This window comes from Urocitellus parryii, chromosome 1 (assembly GCF_045843805.1).
Source record: "Urocitellus parryii isolate mUroPar1 chromosome 1, mUroPar1.hap1, whole genome shotgun sequence".
In the NCBI taxonomy this organism is placed as follows: domain Eukaryota; kingdom Metazoa; phylum Chordata; class Mammalia; order Rodentia; family Sciuridae; genus Urocitellus; species Urocitellus parryii.
In genome coordinates this window covers 159665739-159692284 of record NC_135531.1, presented here as the reverse complement: position 1 = coordinate 159692284, position 26546 = coordinate 159665739, and the positions used below count along the sequence as shown (strand labels likewise).

Here is a 26546-nt window from a genome sequence, read left to right as displayed (position 1 = left end):
CCGGAGCGGGGCCCACGTTCGAACGCGTTTTCGCACCGCCTTCTTTTGCTTCCCTCCCGACTCGGGGCAGCGCCCCCTAGAGACCGCCGCGAGCGGCGAGCGAGAGGCGACAGGCTGACAGTCGGGAGCACTCGCGGGTCCTCTCGGTTTGGCCCTAATAAAACGGAGAGGAAAAGAAAGAGAATTTCAAGAATGCTTAACAGTGGTCCCTATCCATCTTCTACCTATCGGGATTTCTAATGACTACATTTTTTTTTTTTTGCATAGAAGAAAAAAACATAAGAAAAGTATCAGTTGGGATGTGTCATTTTGTTTTTTTAAATTTCCTTGTATTTTTCATATTTTCTACTATATGAATTGTGATTAACTTTTTTTAAACGTATGCAATCTCTATCAAAGGGAACTAGGACGTGCTTATAGTCCTTCAGTTCCCTTTTCTTGTATAATCGGATTATATTTGTCTGGCTGGAATAGTTTTGATGGGGATAATGTCAGAGCAAACCTTCAACAAGTGGTAGCTCCTGCATTTGATCAGCTGGCCTCAAGGCCCTCAGCCACCCACTCGCCCCACCCTTTCCTGGACTCCGCAGGCTCCTTTCACTCTGGCCTTGAAAGGCTTGCCAGGCTAGCCAGGAGCTTCCTGTGCTCCACTGCTGAGCCACATCCCCTGCCCCATCTACTTTTCACATCCCCTCAGCCACCAGATTCTGAGGACCTGAGGGCCTACAGGTGTTCATCTCTCTTAATCCTCACAGCTACCCTTGAAATTGGTAATTCCCCGGAGATGGACTCAAACACACAAAACCAATATGGCCCCTGGAGGGCTGGGGTGGTTGGTACTGCACATGTGTACAAGGCCCTGGGCCCTGGGTTCCATCCTTAGCACCACCAAGAAAAAAGAAAGAAATTTCCCCATAGGTAGAATGGTACAAGCAGGGCTATGTGCTGGCTCATCTGCGTTCCTAGGGTACTCCTCGAACCTTCCCTTTAAGTGATTGCTTCACCACATCTGATACAGAAGCAGGAGGCTGTTGTGTGGAATGAGACAATTCACAGAAATGAGACACAGATAACGTGGCAGTGCTAAGAGCTCAATGTCTGTTAGTTGCTGATGCCCTATTACTAACCAGTACTATGGGATCACATCAATGTTACAGTCACTTTATCTTAAGGGCTTCACTGACATCATCTCTTAATTCTCAGAACTCTACAAGGTTAAAAGATAGGACAGAGAGGAAGAGTGACTTGCCCAGTGCAAGGATATGTCCCTTCTAAAATTCTGACCCATCCTGTCAAAATGACTCTTCATGGGGGTTATGTTGATTTACACTCCCACCAGACAAGTGGTACAAATGCTGGTCCCCCATAGCCTTTCCACAAACGTGGATTTTTTTCATGCATCAGATTACACCAAAAAAAAAAAAAAAAAAAAAAAGAGCCTCTATTTATTTTGCATTTCTCTTATCATAAATGATATTGAAAACTTTTCCTTTCTGTATTTGCTTTGCTCAATTTTGTATCGGGTCATTTGTCTTTCATATTAGTTTCTAGCAGCTCTTTATATAGCAATCATTAGAGATGTGTTGAGAATCTTTTATTGGGGGGGGTCTCTAGAATTTCAAATTGTTTTTATTGTTGTTCTTCTTAAAGAAGATTTTGTTTTACACAGAATTTGATTGGTCTTCATTTAAGGCTCCTGGATTTGGGGTCCAAGTTGAAAAGGCCTTCCCCACACCCAGGGCTTTAAAGGATTGCCTTCTAGGGATTTTATGGTTTTATTTCTATTTTACATTTAGATCTTTATCCATTTTGAAATATATTGGCTTATGGAGTGAGGTATGGAGTCACTGCACATTTTCTGGGCTGCCCAGTGGCCCCAACACCACTGACTGCAGCCGTCCTCTCTCTGTGGTCCTGCCACACTCACCAACTGAATGCTGGTATGTGGTGGAGTGGATTTCCAGACTGTCCATCTGCTTTACTGGCCTGGCCACTCATGGGCTTCTTAATATCTGACTAGGATAACACACCCCATTGATCCCTTTCCTCCAACATCTTCCAGCTTGTATTTCCCTCGGGTGAACATCGTGTCTTTTAACCCTCTGTGACTAGTGTTTTACTAGGAGTAGGACGTTTTTAATGTAATTTAGAGCTGGTAGCTCTGATTGCTCCTGTTCGAGAACTTGGAATATCTTCCCGTTTGTTCAAGTTTTCTTCTGTATCCTCAGTAGTGTTTTTCTTTATCTAGTCTTTGTATATTTTTTGTTTATTCCTGATAATATTTTAAGACTAAAATTTTCTATTTCATGAAAATAGAAGGAAGACCAGTAGAGCAGAGAAAGAGGGCTGAGAGGGAGGAGACGGGAGGCAAGGTGCTGGGGACGGAACGGACACACTGTGTCGCTGTGTGTCACGTACAAACATAACAGCACACCCAACAGTCACAGGTGATCATAATGCCTTAATAAAAATTTTTTAACTGAAAATAAAAGGTAGGGGCTGGGGCTGTAGCTCAGTGGTAGAGCACTTGCCTAGCATGTGTATGGCACGCAGTTCAATTCTCAGCACCACATATAAATAAATGAACAAAATAAAGGCCCATTGATAACTAAAAGTACATATAAAATTTTTTTTTAAAAAAGGCAGCTTCCTCTTGAGGAGGTTGGAGAAGCCCATTACTTACTTCCTACACAGACATCTTTCCAAATATTGCCTGTGACTTGGCCTGGTCCAACAGAGAGCAGTGTGAATCGTCCCTGAGTGACTAGGACTGGGCTGTCACGCAGCTGGGCTGAGTCGTGCCTGCTCTTCTGTAAATGGACATGACCCCCACCCAGCCTCACTGGCCTTGAGAGCAGCAGCAGAGCTCCCTAGCAGGGGTTGGAGGATTTCCACCCCGCCCCTCAGGACATGGAGGACCTTCCTGGTTTCTACTTTCTAGCTGGGATGCAAGTGTACTTCCTGTTCTTTCAAATCATTCACTGCACTGTAGCTAACAAACTCGCCTCCTTCCAAATTCACCTTCAGTGGGGAGGAACTACCAAAGGACTTACCTAACTGGATGTGACCCACAGTAAATTGTTTTCTAAGGCCTGTTCTGACCTGCTCACCCAATTCATGTTCCAGGACCACCAGGAGGCTCCTGTGCACAGTGGTCTTGAGAGAAAAGTCCTGGGGAAGAACCAGTTCACGGGAGGCCCTGTCTACTTTGCTTCCTGATGACCCCAGTGTCACTCAATTAAAGTAAAAGGGTCTAGCCTGTCAATCACAGCAGGATGTCAAGTCTTAACATGTTCACTGGTGTGAAGCCTAGTGCCCTTGCCAGTCGCTGGTAAAACTCTGAGGTCGTTGCATGTGGCCTGCGCCTGGGCTGAGCTCTGGGAGGCCCCTTCAGTCGCTCTACAGCCTGGTATCTTGCACAAGTCTTGGCAAAGTTAAATGCTACCTAGGGTCTGTCAGCTGCAGGAGCACATGCTGCCATGGAGGCAACACTCTGGCTAGTGGCTTTAGGCTTTCTGTACATGCCTGGCCTAGCCTAAAGATCAGAATAATTAAACACTCCAACACCAATGTTTAAACCAGGAGAGACCCTGGATATTTTGGAGAAATCATTTGCCCCCCAAATCAAAAAGAATTAAGTATAAACTATGCCCTAAAACTATAAGAACACAAATGTTTATATCAATAAATCTATGTCATATCTGAGTATCACTGAAATATTGAAAACTCTGTTTAAAGTGTCAAAAAAAATCACTTCGCTCCTTGTACACTACCAAGAGAAGTAGCAGGTGGCTCCCTGCTCTCTGCACTTGGGAACTGCTTTGGGATAGGCTGTGGAGGAGTGGATGGTCCTCTTGGGAGGCAATGGAAAGGCAGGAGAGAAGGGAAGGACAAAAATATGAGGCAAACGATCCAAAATCTTTTCATCTTTTTTTTTTTATTTTAAATTACAAAGGGTGTTGCATACACCGATGAATCTGTATCTGACTGGAAGTGCCAGGGGTGGGAAGGGACAGAAAGCAAGGGCAGCCTTGGCACGGCCTTCTCGTCTGAAATGAAAAACTGCACAACTATTAACCAACATTGAATAGAATAGTTTTTAAACAGCTCATGCGTCAGTAAGACAAAATTCTTTCCAGACAAGACTGAATCCAATAAAAGGTGTCATAGCTCCAGGTGGTGGGGGGGGCAGGAAAAATAAACAAAAACTACAGAATATTCATGATAGCGTTACAAACTGGATCCTAAGCAACTATGCAAAAGAGGTTGCCACAGTGTAGAAACGAATGCTTTGACTTCTCGCCTTTCCACTCTTCTCTTGTGACTTCTGTGCTGGTAGCCCTAGTGTTACTGTTGATCACAAATGCTAAGCTACAAGACAAATCCTGGGGAGAGAAGGTCAAAAAGCAGTCAGCAGATTACAGTCGTAACAGTGGGTGGAGAGGCAGATACAGTTCACACATACACACGTTTCTGTTATTTGGTTCTGAAAAAAAAAAACAAAGGGTGAAGGGCAAGACTCAGTACCCGTCTCGCTCCTGTCACCCAGGACAGCTCACGACACCACTGTTTGCATCACTAGAAAGAGGCAGCCTGGTCCACCCAAACTTGGCACACTGAATACCCACTCCAGGCTCATGAGTAACCAAGTCTTCAAAATACTATCTGGAGGTCATCGTGAGGCTCTGTTCCCTCGCGACCACTCCAAATCTCTCTTTTCTAAACAAAAATGGCAATTTGGCATAGTTCAGTCCCTAGGTGTGTTTCCTACAATTTCCGTCAGCGTACAGGACAGCACGGGACCGTGCTTCAACACACAGTCTCCCCTGCTGTGGAAGTGCTCCTCTCAGTAGTACATTTTCACCATCTTTCCCCGACACGCTGATTCCTTAAAACAAAACAACCACTCCTACGGTTGACATTCATTGTTATATCCCAATGTGTTTGAAATATTAAAAAACATGGAGTCATCTTCTCATAATGCCCTTATTAAGATTACAAAGATTACAAAAGAATCCACAAGTATTGCGGCACTGTGTGAGACTTATTTGTCATGATCCAAGGGAAGAACAAGACTGCAGTTCTGTGCAAAGTTGTGGAAATGGCCTCAGTTCCATGGGAAATGTTTTCCACAATAGACTTCACCAGAAGGATAATTGAAACCTTTTACTTTAACACTGAAAGCATAATTCAATGCATTCTCAAAATTCAAGTTTCAAGATTTGGAGAGATGCTGACATTCTGTTACACAATTAACTAGAAAATACTTGAACAGAATTTTAGGAAGACTATATAAAATATAGACAGGGAACATAAGTTTTTGTTAATTCCTGCTGAAGGCAACTTGAATTCATTTCTTACAAAGTTAACTAAATCTTAGCAGCTAAAATATTTTAAATGTATGGAATAAAGAAAAGCACATCCATTCTTGACATTTTGGTGAATAAACTAACAGCTTTATTAATGAAGGCAAACATCATATAACTGTATGAATATTATATATATAAAAAAGAAATCCAAACTAACAGCATTGTATTTCAAAAGTACTGTTCTTCTGTTTCTTTTAAAGAGACTTGTCATCTGTTGTATAAAACAAACAAAATGGGAACTCTTCTCCTAAAAAGTCTGGAAAATGAAAGCAGATGAACTGAATACACCTTTTTCTAAATGCAGACTATTGCTGAGATGCAAATAAAGTCAAGCATCAGAAAGAAGATGTATGAAAAATCCATGAAAGTCAGAGGAAGGGGATGTAGTGAAGTTACTGCTACCCTTTTCCTCTCTTATTCAAAGACCATTTAAAATTGGTCTTTCATACAAATATAAAATAACTATAAAGAGAGGGAATATGAAACCATACCCATCTGAAAATCCTTCATGATGCTTTTGTAACAGCTCAGATTCTCTTACCAAAAAGGTCAAAAGTCTAGGAAGTGGAAGGGAATGGAGACATGGAGTTGTAAATGTACAAGTAAGGCACAATATAAAGCCACATCATAATCTGTCATGGAGGGCAGAGGAAAGGACAAGAATCCTACATGGTGCAGCAGAACAAGCAATTGTACTGACTGAGGAGGTGTGGCACCCAACTCAACACGCAGACAGTATCTTAACAAGAGCAACTGGACAGCATGCTTTCATGGAGACAAATTCAGTAAAGAATCCAGTGTATCTGAAACTAGGAAGAAAGTTGTTTTTGTTTTTGTTTTTTTCTGAAAATCATAATAGTACTAGAGTCAACGTTTATCATTGCTTTTGGAACAATGGGTTTATTTGAGGTGAATTCACAATGCCTTCACTTAAAGTAAGATTCTGGACTTCATTATGAGCAATCTGTATACCATGTATGAGCACAGAAAACCTTTAGAGAGATCTTCTCTAATGATCTTCACCCAAAAATACACGCCACAATTTTCAAAAACAGAACATGTACAACTGTTGGGGTTTTTACATTACCTTATAAGATTGGTTTGTGTGATACACTAAACATACATATTTTAATGACAATAGAGGAAGCAGATTATTACTGGCATTAAAGTACAACCATTTCTAGACGGTTTAAATGCCACAGAGTCCCCTGGTTAAAATGTAAAGCTGCACAGCTTGCCTATGTCATCTTTATGATAAAGTTAAAACAGCAAGAGGATTTAACTTTCACTCTACATTTTACTGCCAGGTTTTTATTTAGATCAAGTATCGCTGCAGCATTCTGACCAGCCCAGATTTAGCAGCAAATGGCAGGAATCATATAAAATGCAATTTTTTTAACAAAGTGCTTTTCTAAGATATACATACAAATATAAATAGGTACAAAATAAAGTGTCAACATTAAAAAGCTCAACTATTTAAAAGCTTTTAACTATTTAACTTAAGTAGTACATATAAAACACTGAAATGCAAGGATATGGAATCTACTAAACAGATTCAGTCTTTTTTTTTTTATTCTTTTTTTTTTTTTTTTTTTGAAATGCAAGACCAAAAAATCAAATTCTGGTTTGCAGACAGGAAAAAAGTATCAAAAACCAGAATTCCTAAGAGAGCAGCTAGAAAGGGGCAATTTTATAAACCTTGCCAGATAAATCGCTATCATGAAGCAATTTTTACTGACTGCAAAACTGCCATATTTTGGAACAAAATATGTCTGGTCAATTTACCAGACACACTCTGTCAAGACTTCATATACCTCCAAGTTGCAAACCTGTGCTTTGCCTTCTCCCACCTAAAAGGAAAAACCCCACACGATGAACTCACATTCTATGGACTTGAGTTCATCATCTGCTTCGCATGAACGCACTAGCGAGGTGCATTTTCACCAAACGCAGGAAAATCTTGTGCACCACAGTCCAGCTAAAGTGTCAGACAGTCCTTCCCAGCTTCATATGTTTCATGGTGTCAAAGAAGCGAGCAAGCAACAGAGCAGGCTGTCATTGTATGTTGCAGAATGGAACCCTCGTGTGCCAGAGCTTACAAATGGGGAAGGTGAGGGAGTGGAAGAAAAGGAAATGTACCAGAGAGACAAAGTATAATGAAGGAATATAGTCTATTACAGGTAATGAAGAAAACGATTCTTTTTCAGTAGGTAGGTCTGAAATTTTCAGGCTTTTTTAATTTTTGGTTTTTAATTTTTATTTATTTTTGTTTTTGTTTTTTTTTTTTTGCTAAATGTTTGTTTTTTTTTCTTTTAAATATAGTGTTTAAGCCACCAGTTTTCAGAGTTCCAAAAGCAAAATTTGAGAATAGAACAGTCTGAGAGACAGAAGGGAAAGATCTGTGGGGAAGGGTATAATGCTGCCTTGGATAGAAGAGATTTTTCAAGAGGTAAAGCTTGAACAGTTAAAACACTGACTAGTGAAGCCGTTTTATGTGAGCAAAAAAGAGCACCTAAAAACTAAATGTGTTAATGTTTCTCAATTCTAGAAACGATAGAAGAATAAGTCACATGTAAGTCTGAAGAAGCTAGTCTGAAAATACCTGTACAAAAATATAAAAATCTATAAATTTTTTGTTTGTTTTAAGCTTGTGTTGATCTTTGAAAATATTACATGCACAATAATACATCAATTGGAAAAGTGGCAACTAAAGAATTAGATATTTTTAGCTTTTTTCTTTCTTTACACATATATACATAATACAATAAAAATAATCTGTATTTTGGTTGTTTGGTGGAAGTATACTACAATAAGCTAAATAAACTTTAATTTTCAAAGTCAAAAACTATTTTATCAATAGCTTACTAAAATGAAATATATTAAAATTTCCTACAATAAGTGCAGAAATAAAAGACTTACAGATACCTAAATGGCCACCAACTTATCTACTATGGAAGCGAACTAGAGGAACAGCAAAATAACATTTGTATGTATGGATGCTCCTTCTGTAGATAATTGGACCCAAACAGAAATAAAATTCACAGTTCAATAAGATCCCTAACCCTGACCTTTTAATTTTTTCTTTTTTTTCTCCTTTTTTTCATACATTCATACAGTATCATGTAAGCTGTGCAAAACTTTACTTAGACTGGCAGTTTGCCATATCAGTTGCATTTGTCTTTGGTACAAAAAATAAAACAATCGCAATAATGTGCAAGTATTTGTCTTCTTCCGGTCAAGTACCGAAATATGAGTTTTTCTAGAGCCATCTTTTTTTTGTTATTTTTTTGTTTTGTTTTTTATACAATACACAGACTCTGTGGCATATATCTACATTTCAACATAGTCCTATATACATTCAAAAAATCTGAAAAAGAGTTGGAACAAAAAAACATTTAAACCCCATAATTTTTCCATCTATATATCTTATTTTTCCTCATTAGGGTTTTCATCATACAAAATATTACCAGTTTTATAGTTTCCCCAAAATACAAGGCACAAAGAATATGCTTTTTTTCTTACTTGCACAGACACGTATATATTTACGTATATATATATATATATATCTATATATATTATATATATCATGTTGGGCTCTGAAAATGAACATCTAACATGGCACATTGGTGTGAGTGCTGGGTGTGCCATGTACAAGTGAGATTTATGGTTGTGGAAAATTAGAACAAAAAGCAGAATTCTAAAAACAATCTAACGGACTGCTTAAAAAATGCTTCCTCAATATTTTATGTGGTGCAGAGCACAGCCTGGCACCACGCTGGGCATCAGATGAACACGCTCCTACCTCCACAATGTTCTGCTCTGACGGGTGTTTGCATTCTGCACGTGTGTTTCAATTCTAATGCCAGTAGCCGATTAACCATGGTTTACGCTCTGAAAATGCAATAATCAAGTATTTTGGATCATGCTTCACTTATGCTACAAGTTCTTAAAACAATGTAACCTAATTATAAATGTTTACATAATGCTAACTGACATGCAAAACAGAATGAAATTTACAATGGATAATGTGACAAAAACAGACATTTCTGACCAGTGGTCCAACGGGGCTGATTACACTTTTGATGTTGGAATCCTTAGTCCTACAAGGCCTCCGGTGGGGTTGCCCTCTGCAGTCTTCTCTAACACTTGGTTAACAAATTCTGAGGTTTGCCCAGCGACAGGGAGACCTGAAGAAAATACAAAGTACATTTAGACCCAGAAATGGAGAGAACATCAAGGAAAGGAAAGGGAAGTCGGGTGTGGTCCTCAGCTTGACACTGGTCCCAAGAAGGTGCTCTGCTGCTTCTACTCCGAGAAAACCACTCCACCCATCAAATTTGGGTCTATAATTTTAAGACTAGAAGAGTCAAAACCAAGAATTTCCAGGAACAGTGATTAATCAACATCTTAAGGTGGGGTAGATGACAAGCTATAACAGTACAAAGCCAGGCTCAAAGCCTGTCAGGGGACAATACCTCTTACGCCCACTGCCCTTGCTTTCCCTCTTCTCCCAGCCTCCACCCACACCCATCCCAACTGCTCTATCCTCACCTGCTCCTCAGGTAGGTCTCACCCGCACAACTGAAGCTATAGAACCAAAAGATATTCTTTCGTTCTTTTTTACAGAAAAGTAAATAAGAAAAAGTGGAAGAGATGAGGGAAAAAAGATAGGAGCAGCATAAAGAGGTGACTTTATCTTCTAGATCTATGGCAAAGCTATGATATACTTAAAGTCAATAAGAATATTAAGAGTCACTAGGAGAAGCCAGTAAATTTACACCTGTAATCCCAGCGGGCTTGGGAGGCTGAGGCAGGAGGATGGAGAGTTCAAAGCCAGTCTCAGCAAAAGTGAGTTGCTAAGCAACACAGTGAGACCCTGTCTCTAAATAAAATACAAAATAGGGTTGGGGATGGGGCTCAGTGGTAGAGTGCCCTGAGTTCAATCCCTGGTACCCCCCCAAAAAAAAGAGTAAATAAGAGTACTAAGAAAAACAAAAGGGTAGGAGGAAAATATATTTAGTCACAGCTCATAGAAGTCAAAAGATAAGGTAAAAACTATCAAGAATACCTTCTAACCCTGTGATCATACTTAACTTGACTAGTAACAGGACTGATACCATGTGCTTCTAAATGAATAGAGATGAACGGATTATAGAGAGAAAATATGATGAATCCTTCCAAAAGGAAATTGCATCTTTCCATGAGGAAGCAAATAAACTCAAATGCTAGCAATGTTTTTTAAAAAACAACTACTTGAACTTTTCATTTAAAGAGATGAGAAGACTGAAGTAGGTTAATAGGTTAAAGACTACAAAAGACATTATTTTTATTTGGGGGGTACTTAGGATCAAACCCTAGGATGCTGTACCACTGAGCTATGCCCCAATCCTTTTTGAGACAGGGTCTTGCCTAGTTGCCCAGGTTGGCCTCATATTTGCAATTCTCCTCCCTTAGCCTCCCGAGTTGCTGGGATCACAGGCATGTACTACTTTGCCTGGCTCAAAGGACATTATTGATACAACTGGGGAAATGCAAATATCAGCTCTTTAGTAATGTTACATTAATGTTCAAGTACTTGGATATAATATTGATACTGTGGGTGAGTAGAAGAATGCTCTTATCTTCAAAAGATACATGCAGAAATAGGAATAAATAATCATGATGCTTACAAGTTACCTTCAAATACCTTAAAATACAGGTAGACAGGAGCAGAAAACAAATATTAAAAACTGATGGACTGAGTTGAATGAAATAAAGATCTACACAATAGTACAGTGAACGACTGAAATTTTAAATGGGAAGGAGAAAAAATTAAGTATATATTTTATATTCTAGTGATAATGCAACCCACAAGACACAAAATAAAGTTCATAAATTATCACTGCACACAAACAAAAGTGAAACCATAATAATGGATTATAGAGTGAACAATTTAAAAAGGCAAAAAAGGTCACATAAACAAATCCTATCAGATCTTTTGATGACAGAACTATGCAGAAGTATACTTTAAAATGATAAAAATTATAATCCATATGAAGTTCTATCAGTAATGAAGCCTGTTCAAGCACTCAGCATTCAAAAATCAAAAACACAGAAAATGTGAGATAAAACTGAAACCATCTGTGAGAGCCCCTGCAGAATGGACTCCCCACGAGAAAAAAGGGGGGTACTCCCCATGAGAACAAAGGGGGAGGTATAGGACTCATTGATAAAGCAGAGAATATGCCTTCTTTTTCAAAGACCCACAGAACATTTAAAACTTGATCATATAGATAAGAAAAGCTCCATAAATGAAAAATGAAAGTAATAAAACTAAAACAGTAGGGCTTGGCTGTGGCTCCATGGCAGAGTGCTTGCCTAGCATGCATGAGGCGCTGGATTCATCCTCAGCACCACATAAAAATTTTTTTAAAAATAAAACAAAGGCATTCTGTCCATCTACAACTACAAAAAAATAAAAACAATCTAAAAAAGTAATAATCCTGACCTTCTGGGAAATTTTAAATCTCCAAAAATTCTTGGTAAAAAAGTAAATCAAACCTAAAATTTCCAAATACTCAGAAAACAATGTAAATCAAATTTAGATGGAAAGGCTGGAGTTGTAGCTCAGTGGTAGAGCGCTTGTCTAGCACGTGTGTGGCACTGGGCTTGATTATCAGCACCACATATAAATAAATAAAATAAAGGTCTATCAACAATTTAAAAAAATTAGTAAAAAAATTTTAGGGGGAAAAGCTAAAGCAAGTGTCAAAAGAAATTTTCAGAGGTTTTGTTTATATTAATAAACATAGAATTTTTAAAAAATGACTTAAGAATTAATAACTCAAAAAATTATAAGAATTGGTAAATTCAAGAGTTGGTTCTTTGCAGGGAAAAGGAGAATAACTTAACTAATTCATAAAGAAATATAGAAGGACACAACAGACACAAAATAAGGAATAAAAATGAAGCACTAACCATGAATATGGAGGAAATAAAAAGATGAAATCTACTTGGCTCAATTTTAATAAACTTGAAGGCCTGGAGGAAGTGAATAATTTTGTAGGAATATATAATTAGTAATCAAAACTTGACTCCAAAAGAGGCTATAATTTTTTATATATCATAAAAGATAGAGAAAAGTTTTCAAAGAGTTAATCACAAAAACCCTGTAGCCAGATAGTTTCAAAGAATATTCTTCCAAATCTTTAAGAAAAAATGAAAAATTGCAATGTATTTAAGTTACTGCAGAGAAAAATTCTGAGAAGGTAGCTGTATGGCAGCAGAGATTTTTAATTTCCATCTCCCTATAAACAAACAGAACAACCAATCTGGCCATGGTGGTGCGTGCCTGTGTTCCCAGCTGGCAGGAGGATTACTTGAGTCCAAGTGAATACAGCCAGCCTGGGCCACACAGTAAGACCCTGTTTCTTAACAAATCCACAAAAAACACTGACAAATTTCAAGTTATCCCCATATATCCCAACATTTAAGAGGATGGGAAAAAACTACCAAAAGCTGTAAGACCTGCATGGTGACATCATTATATGTTTTATATGGGCTGACCCAAAAGAAGTCATGTACTTAAGAGCAAAAGAAGTCTAATAGCCAATCTGTAATTCACTGGACAGCACAGGGGGCCAGCTTGAGAACTGCAGGTAGAGCTGTGAGATTCTGGCCAGCTCAACAGTGAACCCAAGGTGAATGCCTGGGACCTAAGGTAAGATGGGAAGGGCCCACACTTCAGGTTCTAGGACTCTTCCAGTACCGATAAGAAACCTCTGAAGCTGGAACCAAAATTAAGCAAGATAGGAGAAAAGATATAAAAGAGATGGTCCAAATAAAGTGGGGATGGCAGGTACAGAATAAGAAATGTCATAGGGGCTGGGGATATGGCTCAAGCGGTAGTGCGCTTGTCTGGTATGCATGCGGCCCGGTTCGATCCTCAGCACCACATACAAAAAAAGATGTTGTGTCCACCAAAAAACTAAAAAATAAATAAAATTCTCTCTCTCTCTCTCTCTCTCTCTCTCTCTCTCTCAGAAAAAAAAAGAAATGTCAGAAATGTCAGAAAGCAAGCTGGCCTGGTTTTAAACATTTGACCAAAAAAAAAAAAAAAAAGTCTGTGTGGGGGCAGTCTTTAAAGCTAGAAAAAGTATTCTGACCCAGGCCTTCTTTTTAAAAGTTCGGGAAAGCTAGCCCTGTGAGGTGGCACACGTCTATAATCCCAGCAACTCAGGAGGCTGAGGCAGGAGGATCACAAGTTCAAAGCCAGCCTCAGCAAAGTTGAGACACTAAGCAACTCAGTGAGACCCTGTCTCTAATAAGGCTGGGGATGTGGCTCAGTGGTCGAGTGCCCCTGAGTTCAATCCCCAGCATTAAAAAAAAAGTTCAGGAAAGCTAATTGTGCATATAAATGAGCAACAGAAAAATATCAAGTTTAGAATCCCATAAAAGTATTCTATGAAAAAAATATATAAGTATAAAATTATTTCTGCAAACAGAGAACAGATGCCTCTAGATAAGACCTTGAATTGGATGAAAATCATATATAACATACTAGTATTTCAAAATGAATTAAAAGACAGTAAAGAAAATACCACAAAACATGAAAGAAAATGAACCAGAAATAGAAAAACTCAGAAATAAGATAACAGAATACAAAAAATAATTAGAATAAAAGGAAAAATTAATTCCTGGAATTAAAACCAAATTAAAAGGAACACAATGGGTTGGGAAATGGCTCAGTAGCAAATCGCATGTTGAGCATGTTAGAGTCCTGGGGTTCCATCCTCAGCAGGACACAAGAGGAACAAAAAATAATGCTTTAACAAAGAAACAGGAGGGTTGGAGATATAGCTCAGTTTTGCCTCGCATGCACAAGACCCTGGGTTCAATCCCTAGCACCACAAAAAAAAAAAAAAAAAAAAAAAAGAAAGAAAGAAAAGAAAAATAAGAAACAGAATCCCAGAGGGAAGGAGCAAAGCACAACCTGTAATCCCAACTGCTCAGAAGGATGAGGCAGGAGGATTGTAGCACAGGGCCAGCCTGGGCAGCTTAGTGAGACTTTCCCTCAAAATAAAAAAAATCAAAAGGACCAAGGATGTAGCTCAGAGTGTCACTAGGCTCAATCCCCAGTCCTGGGGCGGGGGGAGTGGTAGAGAAAGAAAGAGAAAAGAGGAGATGTATATAAGTCTTTTGTTGCCTGAATTTAATTTTTAGATTTTTTCATGGGCTGAATGTGAAGCCCTTGGGATGCTACAATCCATAGGGTGATTTGCTCCTGTACATTCTTTCTGTCGAGACTGGCTTGCTCTTTCCTCCCTACCAGCTACCCATCAGCGTGGCTTCTGGGTGCCTGCCTCTCTGCTCTTCCCCACACTGTGCATCTGTTCAGGGTGGAAGCCAGAGAGTCAAGGTGGCTAGAAGCCCGCGATATGCAAGCGATGAAGGATGCCCCACTGCAGTGCCAGCTGCAGGCCTTCAGCTCAGGGTCTTCTCCCCACAGAGGTTCAAGTTGTTACAAGTTCTTTCTTAGGCACTAACACAGTTCAGTGTTTAAACCTAAATTACAAATTGTGGCAGACAGTAGTCATTTATGAATACTAAATATCAAAAGGCAAAATCACTCTTTTTGTAACTATGGGATGTGGTGTAGCTCAGTGTTCGAGCACTTGCCTTGCATGCAAGAGGCTCAAGTTCAAACCACAGCATAGGAAAATAAGAGAGAGAGAGAGAAACAGTAACCATTATGAGAACACTTGAGTTTTTCCTTAAAGAACTTTTAATATCTCCTTCAATCATATTATCTACATGTTATTACTGGTTGTGAATTTATCTAATATTATTCTTACCAAGAGTATCTTTAATGAGGATTTCAAGCTTCTGCCCCATGTTGGGTCCTCTCTCCTCTCTTGGATTCTGTACCCGGTTTACAATCTCTTGCTTGATGGAATTGATGACAAACAATAAATTATCTGTAAGACACAACAAAATACTTTATGTCACTAACATGGAAGAAATTGCTTTTAATGATGTAATAACAGATACAGGGGCAGAGCTTAGTGGTAGAACACTTGCCCCTAACCCTGGGTTTGATCCCTAGCACTGCAAAAAAAAAAAAAAAAAAAAAGGAAGAAGAAGAAGAGGAGGAGGAGGAGTTGTCATAGTCGTAGTCTGGGGAGTAACAAAAATACAGATTCCCAGCCAGTCAGAGTGGGGCCACCTGTGATTCCAGCTGCTCAGGAGGCTGAGGCAGGAGGATCACCAATTCAAAGTTCAGCCTCAGCAACTTAGCAAGGCCCTAAGACCCTGCTCAAAAATGGAAAAAAATAATAATAAGGTTGGAGATATGGCTCAGTGGTAAAGCATCTCTGGGTTCAATTCAGGGTACAAAAATATACAGAGAGATAGATAGATAGAGATGTATAGATATAGATTCCTTGGTTCTATTTCAACGGAGAAGCTCTGGGGAGAAGCCTAGAAATCTGTATTTTAACAAGTACACAGACATTCTAATGAGCAATCAAATTGGAAACATGGATCTAAACTATCCACACAGAGGTTAAAATACCATTAATCAATTCAAGAAAAGTGTTAACACCAGACAACAAAACTGGCTAATCCAGCATCATTATATTATAGAAGAAAGGACTGTGGTCCAAGTGGACCAGCTACTAGCCCAGACATGAGATCTGGCTCAGAGCCACAGATGCAGACGTTCCCACCAGGAGAAGAACAAGAATGAATGAAACATGCATGTGGCTTACTAAATGGATGAACACAAAGGCAGCTAGCCAAACACTGGGCAGCATATGGGGAAAGACAACAACAAAACTAAAGGGAAACAGTGGTCAGCAAAGTTCACAGAGGGTTAATCAAATTCTTCAATATTCAGGTTTACCATATTCAGTGTTGAGGCCCCATAATTTCACTTTATTAGCTTCATACTGGGCTTTTTTCTTTAACCGACAAGCTCTGCAAAAGGAAGGAGCTATTAGTTCACTTTTTAAGAGAATATTTTGAATATACTTTTGCTGTTGTCAGACATTTTCTAATAGCAACCAAAGATCACTGCTTACTAGTGTGTATCAAGGAACTGAATTATAAAACACACTCATTATAATCATCTAACTAAATTTTTAAAATTTAGCACTCATTCAGAAATAAAGCTGTAACCAATACACAACTATTAAGTGTGGGTAAAACAAAACCTGAAAATACCAAGTACTATACAGGGTGTGAAGCAAGTAGTGCCCCATCTGTTCTGGTGGGAATGTAAAACAAAACATAGAAGTTCCTCTGAGAAACAGTTTGGTAGTTTCCTACAAAGTTGAACATATACACCTGGTCATCTATCCAAAAGAAATGAAAACCTATGTTCACTCAAACTACCAGTAAGTCAATGTTTATGGTGGTTTTATTCATACCTGCCAAAAACTAGAAGCAACCCAAAGATCCTTCAAATGGTAAACAGAGGAAACTGTAGTATATCCCTGCAAAGGACTATTACTCAGTAATAAAAAAGAACAATTACTCCATGAGACCATATGGATGAACCTCAAATGCATCATGTTATATAAAGGAAGCCAAACCCTAAGCTAGATAATCTTCCATCTATAAGGCATTCAAGAAAAGCAAAATTGTAAGGACAGAAAACAGAGCAGAGCTGGTGAGAGCCTAAGATGAGAGAATTTTATAATTTTTAAGGTGATGAAAATGTTCAATATCTTGATTGTGGTGGTAATGTTATGACTGGATATGCTTGTCAAAACTTGTACTACAATACATTAAAATGGGTGAATTTTACTTTTACATTATACCTCAATAAACCTGATTTACTAAAAAAACAAACAAACAAACAAACAGAAAATACAGTTATAAAAATCTCCCATTGTTGCCAGGTACTGTGACCCACACCTGTCATCCCAGCAGCTCGGGAGACTGAGATAGAAGAATCTCGAGTTCGAAGCCAGTCTCAGCACTGGTGAGGTGCTAAGCAACTCAGTGAGACTCTGCTCTAAATAAAACACAAAGTAGGGTTGTGGATGTGGCTCAATGGTCGAGTATCCCTTAGTTCAATCCTCGGTACAAAAATTTTAAAAAACCCAAAACATTATTATATTATAATGCACTTGAAATCCATTCACCTCTTCCACCTTAGAACCTTTTCCAGAAAGCATAAATGCCACCTTTTACTTTAACAGGAAAAAACACAATATTCTCATTGTAGTATTTACAAAAGAAAAATATTTCTGAATGGAGTTGAAGGTGACTCTCCTACTAAAGCCTGGGGTCTAATCTCACTCCTAGACTTGATTCACATGAGTGAACATTATCAGCATGTACCTGGAAGCCAGCTTATTCTTCTCCTTTCTTGACCTTGGCCGGGCTGTTAAGGGCAGCTCACTGACTGGAGTCAGGTCACTAATCACCTTGTTCAGTTTCCTCAGCTCATTGCCTATTTGGAGTAGTTTTTTAGGATTTGGAGTCAAGTCTTCCACATCAGTTCTCCGCGACTTCTTTACTGCATATTTCCCTATAGATAGTTTAAAAGAAATTAAGTTAGATTATTTTAGTGAACACTTTCCGCAGCTACTACACCATCACCTTTTCATGTTGTAAGTCCTGGCATGTTTAACAACCTAAGCAAGAGAGGTGAGCCTTCTCTCCTTCCCCTGGCTATACGGGTGGGCTGCAGGTATGGCTCAGTGCCAGAGCACTGAACTGGCATGAATAAGGCCCTGGATTCCATCTCCAGAAACACACATACACACACACACATGCACGCATACAGAAATGGGAACGATATGGCACAATTCCAAGCTTTTCCAAGTCCTTCTCTACCCCTAAGTTTTAGCCTCGGGATAACAGGTTCTTAACTCTTTGAAAGATAGTACTAAATATCTCAAATCTCAGGAATGAAGTTCAAGTTCAACTACAGACAAGAATCAAGAATAGGATATAACATATGGTCAGAAGAGAGTTTGTAATTTTACCCAAAACCAGGCATTTTGAGGCTAGTACTGAAATTTTTGTCAGACATATACATTTGTGTGTCAGACTAAAAATCCTACAGGAAATAAAGAATGTGTTTGAAAGCTCTTCTTCAGCTGCTTTGATACATAACATTACAGGAGAATCCAGGGGTCTTGCCTTATCACTCCAGGCAAAAAGGATGGCTCTGTCCTCTAAACTCCTAAAATATTAACAACTTTTCTAGAGCTCATCACAAGCACCTAGTAGACTTACCTTTTCATTTCTGGTAGCAAATCAATCTGAATATAAAAATTTCACAATTATTCACTGAGAGAAGAGTCTCCAGGTGCTGATGGTAGGGAAAATGAGGCACAAATACTCTTAAGATAAAATCCCTATCCTTAAAAATGCTTGTGACTTAAATCTGCAGCCTGAATGAACACTAAAGTCTTTGTTGAACACCAAGCTTCCTAGTACTTCCCCTCTCTGCCTTTTTTGGGTAAAAACTTTGAATTACTGTAAAAATACTTTTGCAGAAGAAACTCTTACTTAATTACAGCTTTCTTAGTTCACAATTCAAAATCTGACCTTAGATTGTAAATGTCTTCGATTTCTACCATTTAACTCTTCCTTCCACCCTTTTCCACAACCACCCTTTCTCTTCTTTCCTTCTCTTTTCCCCACCACCTTGGTATTCCAGTCTCCCAGATTACATTCAAATCTGGAGACCAGAAAAGTACAGAATAGAGAGATGCTAAAGCCATTTGTTTCTCACCAATGCTTCTGGTTATAGTGACTATGACAGGCCAGGGCCCACAAGCCTCCTAGATGGTGGTAAGTAGAATAAGAATGGACTAGAAACAACTGTTCACACCATCGTGCCGTCTCTCTAGGTAACGTTCCTCTTCCTCTTCTTTCAGTGCTGGGAATCCATTGAACCTGAAGCCTCCCATGCTAGGCATGTGCTCTGCCACTAAGGCACCCTCAGCCTGGGGACAGCTCTAGACACTACTCTCTAGTGGGGCTCAGGAGTGCTGGACTCTAAAGCACACCGGCATCATGGTTCAGTATCCTCATTTTTAGCGACACTAAATGTTTTACTGCAATCCCCCCCTCTTACCATGATGTAAGCCATTTTTCTGATACATATTACTTGGCAAGGTATCTCGGCTCCATTCGGACGGCCTCAGAATCCTCTCTTGCTGTGATGGTGTCAGCTGTTCACTATACTCCCAGAAGTACCTCCTTTTGCCTCTCTTCCGAGAGGATATTGAAGTCATTTCCTTCAAGTCTTCTACAGAATCATTTTCATAGCCTTAAAAAAAAAAAAGGCCCCACCAATTTGTTAAGCTCCTTAAATTTCAATAAACTAATCAGTACAAATAAAAAGACCCTTCTATTTGTAAGCTGAGATACTTCCTTTCATCTAAAAACATAACTGGTATATCAAAGATTATAAATCAGGTCTATAAAGTAACTCAAAAGGTAAATCTATAATTCATAAAATATCAGAGATTAAGACACATAGCTAACTATACTGTTTATCTTTGTTAGGTTTCTCTTTGGTTTTTCTAAGTTGATGTATGACACTTCTTTTAGTATCTTCACATGGGATTGGAAGAACAAACACAGATACAGGAATGTCAAAAACTCCAATCAATAATGTACTTAGACACTATAGTGTGTGTGTGTTTTAAATTTTTTTAGTTGTAAACGGACAAAATGCCTTTACTTGTTTATAGTGCTGAGGATGGAACCCAGTGTCTTACATATGCTAGGCAAGCGCTCTACCACTGAGCTACCACCCCAACTAATAACTTAGTTATTACCATAACTAAGCTAATAACTAGTAACTAAGCTATAGTGTGATTTTTTTAAATGTCCTCCTTTTAGCTTTTATATATCTAATACATCTCCAACCAAAGATGTGTATTCTTCTGATTTTTGAGGCAGCAATGGTTTTCTACCCACCCACCCAGCCCCACTTTGGAAACGTACAAAAGACAATTCTCACCCAGACTATCAAATAAAAATTTATATGCCTATTCTAGCTAATATTTCTGTAGAAGCAATATATATTTCCTTCACTTTTTTTTTTTTTTTAGATGGAGATCTAGCCATTGCCCACACTGGTCTTCTCCTGGGCACAAGTGCTGCTGCTGCTTGAGCCTCACAAGGAGTTGGGACTACTGGTGTGCGCCACCATCACCCAGATACTTCACTTTTAAAGGAGCTATTTGTTTACTAATAAGAAGCTTCAGAAAATACTTAATTGTAAGCTACTACATCTGTTGATTAGACCCAATACAGGATGCCCTACATACCTAAAGTTCCCTAGGGAAGGAGGTGTACTCTCCAGTGCTCAGTACGTGGGACAGAGGGGGGACCACGCACAGCATGTACACCATCCAAACCTGAAGCAGCAGGGAAACCAGCAGCACTAGCCAAGCAAAACAACCATTTCCTGCTAAAAACCAAGACTCCTCTGGACCATCACTAAGAAATTGATGGCATCTGTTTGTTTTGGGAGAAAAGTCTGAATTTCAGAATTTTACCAAGTTTTCTTCAAAGTAGGAATCAATCAGGAATATAGTTCCATTTATATGACATCCTGGAAAAGGCAAAGCCAGAGTCACAGTGGTTGCCAGGAGGGGTGTGGAGGAAGGGGATGGCCGTAAAGGAGCATAAGGGAATCTGGGGGCTGACCAAACCATCCTGTGTTATGACTGGGGAGGTGGTTACATGATGACATGCGTTTGTCAAGACCTACACCCAGGACTGCAGAAAACCAAAACACACAGGAGCACACTCTGCAAGAAGAGTGAATCTGACTGAAAATTATACTCCATAACCATGGCTTTAAAAAAGAGATGAATTTGGAAAGCAGAGTGATTTTCTGAGCAATGGTCAAGGCAAGATCTTTGTGGCAATTCTGGCATGAATGATACAATTATGTGTCACTTAATAATAGTAAGAAATATCTGAGAAATACGTCATTAGGTGGTTTGTTGGTGTTTGAACACCACAGAGTGTACTTCACAAACCTGTGAAGTATATACTGGTGCACATGTGGTACTTTAAAGAAATATAGCAATCAGTTTGACAGTGAAACTTAGGTTCTTCTTTTAAAATGATGTACTAGTTGAGTGACATAACCATTTTCAGAAGTCTGAATTTTCCCCTCAGTACTAGGGATCAAAAACCCAGAGCTTCATGCATGCAAGGTAGGCCCTCCACCTGAGCTATGCCCCTAGCCCCCAAAAGTCTGATTTTTAAAAAATTGTCAGACAATAAATCTTTGAACTATTTACTTGTGCTTATGTTTCATTTCAAATTAAAGGATTTATTGTTGTTCCAGATATCAACCCAGCTTAGGAAAAGGCACAAGGGGCACACTGTATTACCATAACTAAGCTAATAACTAAGCTAGGAATGCCTCAACAGAGGTATTAAAAAAAAAAAAAAAGAGTTCTACCTACCTACTGATGGCCACAACTTCTGGTCCACAAGTCTAGCACAGCCCAAGGCATAGAGATATTTTTCATATAGCTCCCAGGCAATCCATCCCCTGGATTTTTTTTTTTTTTTTTTGGCACTGGGGATTGAACCCAGGGACTCTCTACCTCTGAGCTACATTCCCAGAGCTTTTTAATTAATTTATTTTTGTTGAATATTAATACAATATCTTTATTTTTATTTATTTATTTTTATGTGGTGCTGAAGATCAAACCCAGTGCCTCATGCTTGCTAGGTAAGCGCTCTACCACTGAGCTACAACCCCAGCCCTTTAATTTAATGTTGAACTGGCAATCCTCTGGCCTCAGCCCCCTGAGTCACTTGTTCCTGGATACTCTATATGTTCCCTTAGCTAGCATCTTTTTTTGCCTATCCTCAGATGGCAAAATATTGTCTCCCTCACTTAATGTACTCATATGTTTAATCTGAAGCTTCTAAGAACCTGGTAAGGAAGACGTTGTTGACCCCATTTGTATAAACACATACACTTATGGAGGGGTAACAAGATCCAGCAGAGGTAAGTCCAAGTCAGGTCACATGACTGACGGAGTCAAAGTGGACTTCCTGTTTTCCCTGTGCCTAACTCATTACATGGTCTGAATGTATTTTATTCACATTCTATGTTGAGTTCAGAGTCAGGAAGATTTTCATTTTTTCTTGCCTTACCCAAATTAGTTATTAATTATTAGTATTATTTAGTCACACACATCCAGCCTTTTCCCAAAAAGTAGTCAAGGGTCATTGGTTTTCTCCAACTCAGTACATTAATATATTCTAATAACAAATACCAAAAATTCACCATCCTTCTCTCTCTCCTATTCTCTCTCTCCCTATTTCCCTGCCCCCCACACACTAAATTTGTTGCCTCAAACCATCCATTTTTCAATATAAAAACTATGGAGAAAAATTACCTTTCCTCGTATCAACTCTAAGTTTCATGAAGACAAGGATTATGTTTGTTTTTGTTTATCTCTGTATAGCCAATACCTAATACACACAGTACCTAACCCAAAGTAGATACTTGAAAAAAAATTTTTTTCCAGTACTAGGGACTGAACCTAGGACCTCCCCCATGCTAGCACAGAGCCACATCCTCAGTCCCTTTTTAAACTTAATTTTAAGACAGTTCTTGTTAAACTGCCCAGGCTGGCCTCAAACTTGTGATCCTCCTGTCTCAACCTCTCCAGAACCAGGGGATTATAGGTGTGGCCACCACATCCAGCTCAAAAAAACCTTTATTTAATAAACAATTTTTGAATGCAACATTTCTCATGAAGCCCTTTTCTATTTCCATTTGCTATATCACTGTAAAGATATCATTCTTTCTTGATATGATTATCAAAAGGAAATCAAGAAGACCATTTAAATTCTAATCAAACATCTGTGGTTAGCAGACTACTGCCATTAAGCTGGTAAAGTCAACTGTGAAAATGATTAGTGGGGATTAACAAAACAAACTCTCACTCTAGGGGCCCCACTTTCAGTCTTAGAACCATGTAATTTCATGACTCCTAACAGTTGTAGCCTGTCCACAGAATAGGCTCTATTAAAACTTGGCAGTCAGTCCAGAATAGGCACTGAAACTCCATTTTGCACCTTTCCTGGAACTGTGCAGGCTCATGAACTGATGCAACCATTTGCCAAGAAGCAGCATCCAGAGAGCGAGTCACCACAAAAGGGCCTTTGTAAACCATCTGCTGCACACTCAACCCTCAGCCCACCCTAAAACTAGCACTGGGAAGGAAGTTTATCCTTACTTTTTGGATTCAAAGAATTTCTTTCTCTCACCAATAATTTACTTTCATATCCCTGAAGTTGCTTGTTTAGCTCTTTATTTCAAGAAAATGGGAGATTTTCATTAGCAAATGTGAATAAAACCCAAATAATATCACAAAAATGTGTTAATTTTATGATTAAAGCATGTTGTTCATTAACATTTGAGAGAGTTGACCAAGTAATACTACCCAAAGGGTTTTACTTCAAGTCAACTGGAAATGATGATTTAAACACCTTCCACACATTCAGTAGCATTATTAAATAGGTCCAAGAAAAGAACTTGACCCTGCTAAGTGCCAGATAATTCACAGTAACTGCCTGGTTGCTTCAGAACAACCAGCTCATAATCAAGGGTTCTGCTATGAGGAACAGGGAAGGGAATATGGCATGACAGGACACCAACTACAAAAATATATTCCCTCTTTCTATGCTAGTCAAAAAGGCTCAAAAAATGGAAATAGGGATCAATTTACAATGTGACAATTTACAATTGTCACTTTACATGTCTTTACACGTAAAGAGGTCAATGTGACCTCTTTACATGGACTTCAACTCTCAATCCATTTATCAAGATGGAACCAAGTGAAAAAACTGACAGTGAATTTAAAGTGGAGATAAAAGTCAATCAAGGGCTCAGTGGCAGAGCGCTTGCCTAACACATGTGAGGCAATGAGTTCAATCCTTAGCATCACATAAAAATAAAATAAATGAAATGAAAGTATTGTGTCCATCTACAACTAAAAACATTTTTTTAAAAAAAGTCAATTAAAGGAGAGCCAGGCATGATGGCACACACCTGTAATCCCAGAGATTTGGGAGGCTGAGGGGAGGATCACAAGTGCAAGACCAGCCTGGGCAAATCAATAAGATCCTGTTTCAAAAATAAAATAAACACAAGTAAAAATGAAAAACCAAAGAAAGGACATAGGCATGGTGGCACATGCCTGTCATCCTAGCCACTCAGGAGATTGAGGCAGAAGGACTGCAAGTTAGAGGCCAGCCAGGGCAACTTAGCAAGATCTTGTCTCAAAATAAAAAGTAAAAAGGGCTGGGGATGTGGTTGAGTGGTAGAGCACTTGCCTAGCGTAAGTGAAGCCTTAAGTTCTATCCCTAGTATCAGGGGTGTAAAAAGGTTGAAAGCTACAGACCCAGAGCAGCCCCATATCCCTGGCTCCAGGTGCTGGGATGGCCTCTATAGACACCCAGGGCCCATGCCCATCCCTGTTCCAGGTCAGCCAGGTTTCAGGGCTGATCCCCACGGACCCAGCCATCATGCCCATCTGCCCACTGACCCAAGTAGCAGGCTAGCCACCATGAGACTCCAGCAGCAAGCCACATATGGACCTGTCCAGCTAGCCTCCATTTCTGGATAGGCTACCAGTGGAGCGCTTTCATGGCAAAGCCAGTCTGTAAAGCTTGAAGAGGGATTTACATCTTCAACTGCATGGACACCAACACAAGGCCACAAGATTATAAATAATCAGAAAAATAGAATACCACCAAAGGAAACAAAAAGAAGACATCAGTAACTACCCAAAATAAATGGGGAATCTAAGAACTGCCCAGTAAGGAACTCAAAATAATTATCTTAAATAAATTCAGAAAACTGTAGAAGAACATAGACAGACATCTAAATGAGTCAGGAAAATAACAAATGGGAAAAATGAAAAATTCATCAAAGAGAAACTATGAAAAAACAGCAGAAATTCTGGAACTAAAGAATTAAATTTTTTAAAAAATTCCACACTAAGCTTCAATAGCAGACTTGATCAAGCAGACTTGATCATTGATTTCTTTCTTAAGAAAGAAATAAATGAATTCAAAGATAGGTGATTTGAAATTACCCAGTTGGAGGAACAAGAAGAAATAAGAAAAATAAGAATGAAATAAGAAATATAAGAAAGCATAACAGGACTTATATGATACCATCAAGGGAAACAATATGTATATTACAGAAATACCAGAGGAAACAGAAAAAACGGGGAGAACAGCAGGCTCATTTAAAGGAATAACCACTGACTTAGCCAGACACAGTGGTGCATACCTGTAATCCCAGCAATTGGGGAGACTGAGGCAGGGAGGGGTCTCAAGTTTGACGCCAACTTAGGCCTTAAGCAACTTAGCAAGACCCTGACTCAAAATAAAAAATAAAAAGGGCTGGGGATGTGGCTCAGTGATTAAGTGCCCTAAGTTCAACCCCCAGTACCAAAAAGAAAAAAAAAGAAAGACAGACACAGATAGATTACAAAAGGAAATGAACATCTAGATCAGTAAAGCTCAAAGAATCTTTTTTTTTTTTTAAAGAGAGAGTGAGAGAGGGAGGGGAGAGAGAGAGAGAGAGAGTTTTTAATATTTATTTTTTAGTTCTCGGCAGACACAACATCTTTGTTGGTATGTGGTGCTGAGGATCGAACCTGGGCCGCACGCATGCCAGGCGAGCGCGCTACCGCTGAGCCACATCTCCAGCCCCTCAAAGAATCTTAATAGATTAAAAATAAAAGATTCCCATCAAGATACACTGCAATCAAAGAAACAAACACATACAAAAGATAAATAAAAAGATATATTTCAATTAAATTCTAAAAATTTAAAGTGAAGAATTTTGAGACAGGAAAAGTAACTGTGTTACATACAAGGAAACCATTATAAACTACCAATGGTTTTCTTTTCTTTTTTTTTTTTTTTTTTTTTTTTAAGAGAGAAGAGAGGGGGGAGAGAGAGAATTTTTTTTAATATTTATTTTTTAGTTCTCGGTGGACACAACATCTTTGTTTTTGGTGCTGAGGATCGAACCCGGGCGGCACGCATGCCAAGCGCTACCACTTGAGCCACATCCCCAGCCCCTACCAACGGTTTTCTCAGCAGAAATCTTGCAGGCCAGAAGACAGGAGGATAGTATATTCAAAGTGCTAAAAGAAAAAAACCCTG

At 39.0% G+C, this 26546-nt stretch overlaps 1 protein-coding gene across 1 annotated transcript in view; it reads right to left on the bottom strand.

The window, feature by feature from the left end:
- Nucleotides 1-6242: 6242 nt before the first annotated feature.
- The window catches only part of Crebrf (CREB3 regulatory factor), a 49443-nt gene continuing 29139 nt past the window's right edge, over nt 6243-26546 (bottom strand). The window contains exons 5-9 of the mRNA XM_026401297.2: nt 19447-19641; nt 17697-17886; nt 16252-16325; nt 15203-15325; nt 6243-9556 (exon numbers count right to left, since the gene is read on the bottom strand). Of these exons, the coding sequence (XP_026257082.2) occupies nt 9441-9556; nt 15203-15325; nt 16252-16325; nt 17697-17886; nt 19447-19641 (698 nt within the window). The 3' untranslated portion in view covers nt 6243-9440. The remainder of the gene's footprint in view (nt 9557-15202; nt 15326-16251; nt 16326-17696; nt 17887-19446; nt 19642-26546) is intronic.